The sequence below is a fragment of the Solea senegalensis genome, linkage group LG4 (assembly GCF_019176455.1).
Source record: "Solea senegalensis isolate Sse05_10M linkage group LG4, IFAPA_SoseM_1, whole genome shotgun sequence".
Classification (NCBI taxonomy): Eukaryota; Metazoa; Chordata; class Actinopteri; order Pleuronectiformes; family Soleidae; genus Solea; species Solea senegalensis.
This window is the reverse complement of record NC_058024.1, coordinates 6,715,546-6,726,944: the sequence shown is the minus strand read 5'-3', so window position 1 is coordinate 6,726,944 and position 11,399 is coordinate 6,715,546. Positions and strand designations below refer to the sequence as shown.

The window sequence follows — 11,399 nt, the reverse complement described above, 5'->3', positions numbered from 1 at the left end:
CGGCTCATTGTTGACTGAAACTTGAATGATCTAGTGGCTTGTTTGTACCTGATCTGCCTGCAGGCTAACCCCAGAGGCAAACGCCTTATCTGGATGAGTGTCATCTGTTAAGCTACTGATAGATAGGACTTAAATGTCGGGTGTGTAAGAAAAAGTGATTTGGATGTACTACAACTTATTATTCTTATTCTTATTATTGTTATTGTTGATTTAATATACAGTAGTATATTTCACAGAAATTAAATTCATAAATTGAAAAAAAATTAAAAAATAAAGTGCATTAAGACCCACCTCCACGCCAGCATCCACCTGCAGGCTCCATGGTTTAAGTTGTTTGCTCATCACTCATTAACCATTATAATCTGATGCAATAAACATTCCAACAATCAAAATGTGAGTTGTGTGATCCACAAATGCAAGGCACGTCTGTTTGTCTGTCAAGCACATATCTGTTGAATGGTTCCCTTGACAGGCTTCAAACTCGGCAGGTGACTTACTAAGAGCACTTACTAAGAGTATAGGTAAAAAAAAGACCTGGTGGGTATTTAATTGTTTTATTAAAGAAAGAGATGATGACATACATAGATTTGGAGCCACCAAAAGTCCAATCACCCTTAGATTTAAGATTTGACCGTGGGACATGAAATAGGCACTGGTCAGTTGATTTTAAATTCTTGCTGACCATGCATGTACGTAACAGTTCACTGATATGTAAGGGTTTGTGGTTATGACAAGATTGATGATGATGATGTGTTGGTTTGGGGCAAACTTATGAGGAAAGCAAACTGAGTCGTCCATTCATTCATTCATTATCTACTGCTTTATCCTCCACATGAGGGTTGCAGGGATGCTGCTGACAATCCCAGCTGACATTGACAGGTCACAGTCCATGGCAGCGCCAAACAACCATTCACTCTCACACTCTCACCTATGGGCAATTTACAGTGCTCAATTAACCTCTGCATGTTTTTGGACACGTGGGAGGAAACACAGGGAAAACATGCAAACACCACACAGAAAGGCCTTGACTGGCATGTGAAGCAGCAACCTTTTTGCTGCAAAGCAACAGTGTTAGCCACTACTCCACAAAATGTACAGGTCTGTCTGTGGCAAATGTCGAAAGCAAACCGATGCACTGAGCAACCATTTGAGTTGTACGTTTAAAATTGGCCTTGTCTTCTTCCAGTGTTGTGCTAACTGATGATGCCCAGGGGCTAATCAAACACATGTTCTTACTGCAGAATAAAGTACATGTGACATCTCACATGTACTTTATTCTATGCAGTACATGTGACATCTCACATGTACTGCATAGGTGCAGTGAGTCTTTATATGAATATATATTCATATAAGTATGTACAGTTGTCCTTATAATTAAATTATTTTTTAACTAAAGAGAAGCAGGAAAAAAAGATTGTAGAATCTCAGAGGAGAGTAATAGAGATTTTGGTAAAATGACAAGAAACTCTATTTGTCATGAAAAGTGACAAATAGTGGTGGAGTGGCTCAGTGGTTAAGACCCTACCTTGTGTACCAAAGACATCATGGTCGCAAGTTCGATTCCACCCCTGGCTAATTGTACTTGATTCCGTTGTAAGTCGCTTTGGATAAAAGCGTCTGCTAAATGACATGTAACTTAATGTAATGTAAAAAGAGAAACAAATATTTTGTGAATAAATAATGGATGATTGACAAAGCACGACCCATTACCAACATTTCTAAAGTCTCTCTTATTATAAGTATCATACAGTACATTGAATTAAAAGTGCAAAATGGCTTACACTCTTCAAAACACACAACCTTCTTCTGAATTATTGACATAATTAAAAATCATCATTCCTTGTTAAACAAGTTACTAAGCACATGTATGTATATTTACATTTCATTATTATATATTTGGAATTGTTTTTTGCTTGCTGCAGTCTCTTTTTGAGAAACAGGTTTATCAGTTATCAGATCAGGTCACCAGACAGCAGAATAAATGGAGAACATACTGTAAAATCCAGGTTTACATGTTGGTCCATAAAAATCAGCCTTCAATAGTTATTTTTCAATTCACATTCAATATCACCACACTTGGTGCTTCACCTTGAATATAAAAGTGTGATTTAATACGAGGCCATTTTTGTGATTTTGCTGCCCTTTGTGAGAGGATCTGTGTTGGAGCTTTAGTAAAGTAAATAAAATGAATATAGAATTCTTCACTAAAATCAGCACAAACAGCTGAAGCATAATGGGATGAAGACACAGATAAAAAATGGTTGAGGTGCAATGCACATAAAAAAAATACAAATGTTTGATTCTTTTAATAAGAAAGTTAGATTAAAAGGCAATTTAATAGGGAATTTAGCGATAAGCTTTTTAAAACAGGATAGTGGAAACTGTGTTTTTTTCTATTTGCTATTTATTTCACAAAAGATACTCCAGGAAACCAGGTTCTATCTTTTTTAAAACCCAGACGAACTGAAGATTTACCATCCAAACTAATGAATACAAATCATACAAAAGGCGAGTTGTGAGTGATACAGACAAACTATATCCAGTTATGTCATTTTCTATAATACCTTTAAACACCAACTGTTTTTGTTGAGGTAATGGCTGTGTGGTGTTCTCAACAAGTGTTAAGTCACCAACATTCATTTCCATTTGATTCAGTTCTAATAAAGATTTTCAACTGGGATCTACAGTTGATGATCAGATTTAGGAAATATTGCATAATTTAATTTAATATTGATTTACTGGAGTAAGGGACATAAATATTCACTTTCATTCTCAGGCTTGAACTAGAAAAATGCATACTATAAAATGTTTTTTTTAAACCAAAAACAAACAAGCAAAAACATTAGGTAATGATTACATGCTGTAAATGTTGTGTGTGGTGCCTTGTACCTTAAATGAAGTAAAAGTCTGTGTTAACTTTAGAGTTGAGGAAATCAACCTTTAGTTGTAAGAAATAAAAACACAGCTAACACTAGAAATAGAGTCAGACACAGGTACACAGACTAATGTGTGATTGAGAAGTTACATGGCCATTGTGCATAGTTGCAGGTAAATACAGTATGATGTGTCTGTGTGCGAGTCACAAACTTTTAGTGCCATATTTTGTTTTGTTTAACTCTTGATGTCTTGTGACAAGTGTCTGTCTTTCTGTCTGTCTGTCTATAATCCTCCCCCATCATACATACTGTACAGTATGTCCAAAGACAAAAGGGAAACAATGATGAACATAACTGTTTTAGGATGCTTTGTATACTTTAAAACACCAGTAATTACAATTATAAACTTGGATCATTTAATTTCATCTCATCATCTTGTCACAAAATCAAAATGAAGTGGTGCTGATCTATGGTGCCCCTGACCTCTGTCTCTCATTCTCTGTCTGTCTTCTCGTCAATGTTTGAATTGTTTTCCTGACATGTGAGTTGTGTGATCCACATAACAACAGGGAGAAAGTGTTACTGAACAAACATACTGTACAGTAATGCCCTCATTCTTATGAACCACTAGTTGTGGTCAGGGATGTATCACAACAACAGTAAACACAAGTTGTCCTAAGGACAAAATCTCCACACACAAACAAATCATTATTTTTTTTTGCAGTGCAATATAATGAGGAATCTGCGTTGTTCAACTTAACTTAACGACTCTCTAGACAGGTTTCAGCTGCAAGAGGCTAAATACCTGTTTTATTTGTCCACCGTTTAGTTAGAACTGAAGAAGCCTCTCTGATGAAAGCTTACCACAGAAGATGACTATGACCTGGATGACTGAGAACCTTCACAGACATTGGACACAAGTATAAATGTAATCCAGAAATATGGTATGGTGTTAGAGATATTATAGATATGGTATTTGATACAGGTTATACCCTGCTGAGTGTATGCAGATGATCTTTCCACACCACACACAGAAAACATGTGGTGTGAGCTGAACAAATTCTCATCGTGGACACACATTAACAGCAGGAGTAGATGTCAGTCCACAAATGAGATGCATTTCAGTTTCAACTGTGAGAAACATCAGAGAAATACAAGCAGATGAGTACAGTCATGTGTGCAGATGCAAGTCTTTAAGCAAACACACATTCAAGCAATGTTTTTGCATTTGCTGGGAAGTTAGTTAAACACTGGACGACTACACAAGTTTCTGTTAGAACAACCAAGGAAGACGTGACATAAACGTAATGATATGTATCCAAAACCCATGTGGTTTATTCATGGTCTGTATTTACAGTATGCTAAGTGTCGTAAAGTACAAAATGAAATCACACAAGTTTCTGTGAGATCCCAAATCCCTGGAATCTCCTCCTTGAAATCATCTGGTTAAATGCCAAGTGTGTGGTCCTGAGTGGATCTTCTAGTCTGTGCTTTCTCAGGATTAAAACATTGATTATGGAGTTTGTTGTGTTTTTAAAATCAAGTCAGATTTTGAAATCCTCTAGTGTGGGGCAGGCTTTAGACTTTGAGCCACTCGTTCCCTTCCACAGCTCCAGAGCCATTTCAAATGCTTTCTCCACTACTCCTGTGATGTCTGTGACGGCAAACCCTGCTTGTGGAAGTCTATGTGGCCAGAGAAGTGCATGAAAGATCGGATGTACATCATGGGGCTGCATTTCATCTCTTTTACCATCATTAATATCATTAATAGATTCAGCTTCATAACCTGCCCCAGGAGAATCTGATTTATACACAACAAGGTTCTTTTTATTGTTTTATCTAAAGTTTGAATTTAATTTAATACCTAACACATGTGCAGAAACTGTTATTTTAAAGCCTTGTCTAAGGTGCGTGGCCACCACACACACAAACAAATTTATCGATCTATCTATCTATCTATCTATCTATCTATCTATCTATCTATCTATCTATCTATCTATCTATCTAGCTATATATCTATCTATCTACCTATCTATCTATCTATCTATCTATCTATCTATCTATCTATCTATCTATCTATCTATCTGCACTCCTTTACTCATCAGAGCCATGAGCTAGAAATGACATTTACATTTACATTTATGTCTTCATCGAGTTTGTTGTCAAGGTTCTTCATGCGACAGCAGCGTTCTTCTGAGTAGCGCTCTCCTCGATGGACGTCCAGGTAGGGATGCCATTTTTTGGATGGAGAACACAACAACTTCAAACGCTGTAGAAAGTTAAAGAAATTAATTATTTTCCTCCTGGTGTCTGAAGAAAGATTTTTTTTGATGATCAACACACAACACACCTTCCAGGGGCTTCCTTCTGTTCTTATCAGCTTATATACAGCGATGACAGGGATCCAGAGTAGGATGAACCCAACCATGCACCAGCCCAGAGCCAAGCCCCAGCCTGGGAATGGGACTGTCCCATATAAAGGAGGCGTAAATGTCATCAGAGACCAGACCAGGATCACCTAAACAGCAGAGTATAAACATGATGTATCCTATACAAACACATTTCTCTAGTTCTTTATAATAATTGTTTATTTCTCATATGCAATATGTTTTATTGAATACAAGAGTTAAAAGAGTTCCAGTTTGACGAAAGTGACATTTTGCTGCTATTCATTGTCATATTTTTGGACATTGTATTGATGAAAAACCAGAAAGGGACACATGGACACACAGTGGGTAGCACTGTTGCCTCACAGCAAGAAAGTCACTGGCTTGACTTCCTCCTACAGTTCAAAAACATGCAGTTTGCTGATTAGGTTAATGGATGTTGTCCCTGCGAAGGACTGATGGTCTGTCCAAGGGTGTAAGCCGATTTTTGCCTCATGTCAGCTGGGATTGACTCCAGCTCCCTGTGTTTTTCAGAAAAAAAAAACCCTGTCTATCTCTTATACAAAGCACAATCTTGTCATTGTCTCTGTTGTTTCTGTCACAAACATATAAAGAGAGTGGGTGCCACAGTGGCCACATATCTCGTATTCACTTGTGGCCATTATAAATAAAATTTCTAACAAATATCAAATCATTTGGCACATTCATACACAGCTACAAATATACAGTATACACATTTTTAACCACTGCATTTGTTAACAATGACTCAGTGACTTGTCATTGCGATGTCACAGAACTGTTCATCGATTGCATGATGAGAGACAAACTAAGACTTATGCTTCTGGAGTTAATCCAGTGTGTGTGCTACTCACCGCTATGATACAGGGACTGATGAAAAACCAACATGCTCTCCACCAAAGCCAGAAAGTGAAACTCTTCTTTCCAAGCATCATCTCAATGTCTTTAATAAAACGGTTCCCTCCTGTGAAGCACAAGAACACAGCTAGAGATTAAGGCTGTCTTTGTCACATTTTCTATGCACCTACATCCAAAACGGTTCTATTTACCATAAATGTAGCTGATGCCAATGATCTCCAAGAGGACCAAGACCAGAAGCACCCAGCTGGCAACAAACTGGTCGATCAGTGTCACCCAGTATATTCCTGCCTAACACATACACACAAAGATCACCTAATGTCAGACGCAAGTGTCACATAGTCTCATGTAGGTTTGTAATGGTAGGAACATTCCACGAAGTCAGGCTTACCTGTGTGACACATGGTAGGCCAAGAAGATAGAGGCCAGCACATGTTGTCACAGTCAGTAAGGCATGTTTGTTTTTGAACATTTTAGGACAGGCATCTGACAAACAGGTGAGGATCACCTCTAATGACAAAAAGAAAGAAAGACGTGATGACACATGATGAGAGGATCCACCAGTACAGCAGTGGTCTGAATAAAGTACAAAAAAAACAACATCCTACCTATTCCTGCAAACTGAGAGTCCAGGCCAACTGTCAGGAGCATGAAGAAGAACAAAACAGACCACAAAGGTGATACAGGAAGCTTGGACAAAGCATCTGGATATGCAATGAATGCCAGGCCAAACCCTAGACATAGAAATGACATAGAAACGAAACAATCAGAGGCCACTTGCCAGTCTTCTACATTTATATGAAGTTTAGTGCTCACACGGTGCGTCCATCTGACCTTCCTTTACAACCTCTCCAACTGGCATGTTGTATAAACGAGCCATGTGACCCAGAATTGAAAATATGGCAAAACCTGCAATCACACTGGTGCCTGTGAAAGAATGAAAATAGTTTGACTGCATGAGTAAAACAAAAGAAACATCAACGTCTTTAAAGCGGAACTTTGAAGTATCTGACTCAGATGAACACATTAATACAGCTCAGTTTTGGAATCAGTGCTGAGTGTGGTGGAATCATTGCTGAAGCTAGAATACCAAATAAGGGCAATGGTGATGATGATGTCTCTGGCCTCCATCCTTGGGACTCCCAATGACGGAGGCCAGAGTGTTCTAGGATTCGGCTGAACCTCTCTCAAGCAAACTGCAGCGCTTGAACGGATGCATGGCTTGTAACAAATAAAGTTCTCTTTGTTCAAACTCTTTCTGCACCATCATCTCACCACCTGTTGTTATTTTAAGAAGGAAATTACAGCTTTTTCATCTATTTTTTGACCCGAGACTTAGCGAGACCTCCTGATTCTGAGGACTCCGGGTCGGCGGCCCTGATCTTGTAAGGCTGGTTTTCCGCTTTAAAAACGTATCAATAATGGTGAAAATCCTGTTCTGGACAGATTTTAAACTTCCTTTTTAGAGACATTTACGCCCACCTGCATTGGTCAGTGTTACTACAAATGCATCCTTAAACACATTGTTGTGGAAGTTGTTGTAGGAAGCGAGAGTCATGACTCCACCCCAGCCAATAGAGAGAGAATAGAAAGTCTGAGTCGCTGCATCTTTCCAGATCTAAAAAAACAAAGAACATAAAAAAAGATATTTTTTTATGTTTAAAAAACAGTACTACTGTGTATTCAAGTAAGGAAAGTTGGGTCCTCACCTGTGCTTCAGTCAGTTTGGTCAGATTGGACTGAGAACCAATGTAGAACTCTATCCCATCTCTAGCTCCCTCTAGTGTCACACCTCTGATCAGCAGTGTGAAAATCACCACATAGGGAAATGTAGCTGTGAAATAGACAACCTGGAAAGATGAAAGCTTAGATTTAACTGTAGAAATGTGATGAAATACTGCTCTAAGACTGAGATGTGTGTACGGAAGAGTATTAGGGCCAAGTCTGACTTATTTCTCAGAATTCTGACATAAATTTGAGAATTCATGCTGTTTTATTTCTTTTACTTTGTTTCAAAGAAATTGTTTTCCATGTGGCACTAATACTCTTTTCTTTATTCCACACTTAACCTTGGATTTGTATGCATTGTATTGCATTGCAGTACATTTTCTATTGGATTCTCTGGAGCTCATCAATCTGTGGATAAGGACACAATTCAAAGTGGACGATAACTCACTTTTCCCGATGACTTGATGCCTCTGACGAGCGCTGCGGCAACAATTATGGAGCTCAGCAGCAGACATAGAGCCAGATGCCAGACTACAGGTCCTGTTTCACTCAGACCACTTGATCTCTGTAGAGCTACACGACTGAGGGAGAGATAAAAATGTTTTCACTGACATCACAGCACGACAAGGGTGTGTGTTTGTGTGTGTGTGTGTGACTCTTACTCCCAGTAGTGTTCACTCGGACTCTGCACTGAAGCTGTGATCACGTCAGACAAAGGACAAGTGATGTTTTCCTGAGTCCAGTTGGCCACTAAAACACCGCTTACATTACACCATACTACAAATGGAAAGAGCACAAGTGAATGGCTTCCTTAAAATACAGGTATGCTTATGTGGTAAATACAAGCATTTATATTATCAGGTGTTTTTCTTCAGAATCATCTGAGAGTGATTGTGATTTTATCTCACCCCATGACAATGACACATCAGCAGAGTAGGACTTGAGACAGGTACCTGAAGGTGTGTTGCTGCAGTTACTGTAGGTACTGACGCAGCTGGACCAGGGCAAAGGAGACTGGAAGGAAGCGAACATGTAGTACAAGCTGTAGGCAAGGATGACGTTATAGTAAATGGATACTATCAGTGTCACCATAACCATGGCAATGCCAACCCCTGCAGAGTTAGAGAGACATTGTCAAGAAATGTTAATGTTAATAGAAAAGACATTCCTTTAAAAATGTGGGTGAGTCTACTGGCTGATTTCCCTCTTTCTGTCTGGTGTGTGTGTGTGTTGCTTCCTGACACATGCTTCCTGCTCACTCTACTACACACCTGCTACTCATGTTGCAGCATACAATCCACCACATTCCGCCAAAGTTTTCACTCACACTTTAACGAAATGGCCACCCACTGTTCACTTGTTCTGTGTTGTTTGCAGATCAATTATACACTGTGTGTCTATTGTCTGCTCAGTTCTCCCATACATCTGTCTCCACTGTTTGCCCCCACCCTGCCTAAGGTGTTATCAAATCTCTGGACTGAGATCCGCTCTTCTCTGTAATAGTTTGGGAATAAAGATTGGACTCTTCTACCTTGTTCACTTGACCAGATATTCAGAACTATGTCCACTCTACATACAACTCTCTTTTCAGTCTCTTTGCAAGACCTTGCAATTTGTTTGACCTTTCACCTCTCATCTAAGCGGCTTCTTCATTTCTGACTAACTGGTGGAAAAATCCAGGTGTTTAGTCTCTGAAAGCTGGATACCTGTCTAGAGAATCATTAAGCAGGTGCCGGTAGTTCACCCCCGAGGTTATTAGTTTTGCCTTCACAGAAAGTCCATGTTTTATGACTGAAAGTACCAGAAGAAAACATCACACGCTTTGAACTGAGAGCTGAACCGGTGACCTTCTGAATGTCAGGCAGTCTGTGTGCTTTTAAAAAAGTAATCACAATAATAATGTTGCATGTGTGCCACAATTTAGCCACAATAATCATTGCAACTCTGTCTGGACACAAAGTCCTAAAACTCCAATGGTCAGAGTTTTTATGAAACGCCATAAAAGAACAGACTCAGACATGTGTTTTAAGAGACACGTTCACCTTCAGGTGTGCATCTTACCCTGCAGTATAGGCACTGCTCTCCATATGTTTATGGGGCCTTGGCTGCAGAACTGACCAAGGGAACTTTCCAGAAAGAAAAGTGGGATTCCAGTCACCACCAGCATCACAAAGTAGGGGATGAGAAAAGCACCTGTTCCAAAGGGATTAATCTATGTTATCTACTGATTAATGTTCAAATTGGATTTCCGAATCAAATAAATGAGCAAATGTACCCCCTCCATTCTTGTAGGCCAGATATGGAAATCTCCAGATATTTCCCAGCCCAACAGCATAACCGATCGTGGAGAGGATGTACTCCCTCTTACTGGACCAGTTGCCTCGTTCAGCGTTCTCATCTCCTTCGTTCACAGGTGGCTCCTGCTCAGGGAAAAGTTCAGAAATAGGTAAAGCTTCCAAATAGCTGGAGAAAGATAATTGTTGTGGGAATGGAACATTTCAAAAGAGTGCAGTACAAATGTTTCTACTTAATTACATATTGTCACCAAGGTACATATAGGCCTGAAAACAGTCAATCAGTCTTTATTTGTACAGCACTTTTCCTGCAAAGTCGTGTGCATGATAATCCTTCACATGGTAAAAAAACAACCCAAAAATATATATTCAGTTGAGGTGAAAAGGTAGGTTTTATGTTTGCTTTCAAAATGCAAAAACCTTCCTTGTTTCACAGGAGGAGAGCATAGTAATGAAAGGAGGTCAGTGTTTTTGCTTTGATTTTCTAAGATAATCAAGAGGCTGCTACTGAAAGACCTGAGAGCCGTGGGTGGTTCAGAGGTTTAAAGCAAAACAGATCGATAAATATGATTCAGACCATTAAGAGATTTAAAAAATAAATAAATAAACAAAAAACAATGAATCTGAAAATCTATTCTAAAACAACAAACATGTTGTTTAAGCTTATTCTGCACAAAACGATGTAAAATGTATTCTTGCATATTCTGTTCGTTGGTAGATTTGCATTCAGCGATGATTCAATTTGTTCATCAGGGCTATTCAGTGTTCCTGTGGAGAAGTGAATTATCAGGTCCGTGATCCTACCTGAGTGACGACTGCAGGATTTCTGAAAATCAAATCCCTGACAGTGTTCCAACTGTATTTCCTCATGTCCTTTCACCGCCTTGCTTAAATTCTGTGTAAGAAATGTCCCTGTCTCAAGTAGGTCTGTTTTAATGTAGCCCCCACCCATTCTCCCCCCCAACAAACAAGAAGGGAGTGATGTCTTCCAACCAATCGCCTGCTCACAAACCTCCCCCTCAACTCCACACATACCTGGGTGTTTTAATAAAAAGCCCCCACTGCAATCACGATTTTCCACATGATGTTTCACTCTTGATAATATTAGTGGATCCCCTGATTGACACAGATGTTATAAATATGTCACATTGTGGGAGTATTTCTAAACCTCATATTTCCACTTAAAGACGTCGTGCTGCTAAAAATAAGCATTACGCTGCATGTGATTTCCTCCCCTC

The 11,399-nt window shown here is 39.1% G+C and overlaps 1 protein-coding gene across 1 annotated transcript; it reads right to left on the bottom strand.

Moving 5' to 3' along the window:
• Nucleotides 1-4,923: 4,923 nt before the first annotated feature.
• Nucleotides 4,924-11,031, bottom strand: slc6a14 (solute carrier family 6 member 14). The gene is made up of 15 exons (XM_044024951.1): nucleotides 10,966-11,031; nucleotides 10,143-10,287; nucleotides 9,929-10,060; nucleotides 8,821-8,979; nucleotides 8,530-8,644; nucleotides 8,316-8,448; nucleotides 7,849-7,989; nucleotides 7,622-7,757; nucleotides 6,974-7,066; nucleotides 6,748-6,873; nucleotides 6,531-6,649; nucleotides 6,331-6,430; nucleotides 6,136-6,245; nucleotides 5,227-5,394; nucleotides 4,924-5,145 (listed from the first exon to the last, which is right to left on the bottom strand). Exons 1-15 carry the CDS (start codon nucleotides 11,029-11,031, stop codon nucleotides 4,978-4,980), a joined length of 1,911 nt encoding a protein of 636 aa, XP_043880886.1. The 3' UTR covers nucleotides 4,924-4,977.
• Nucleotides 11,032-11,399: the final 368 nt, after the last annotated feature.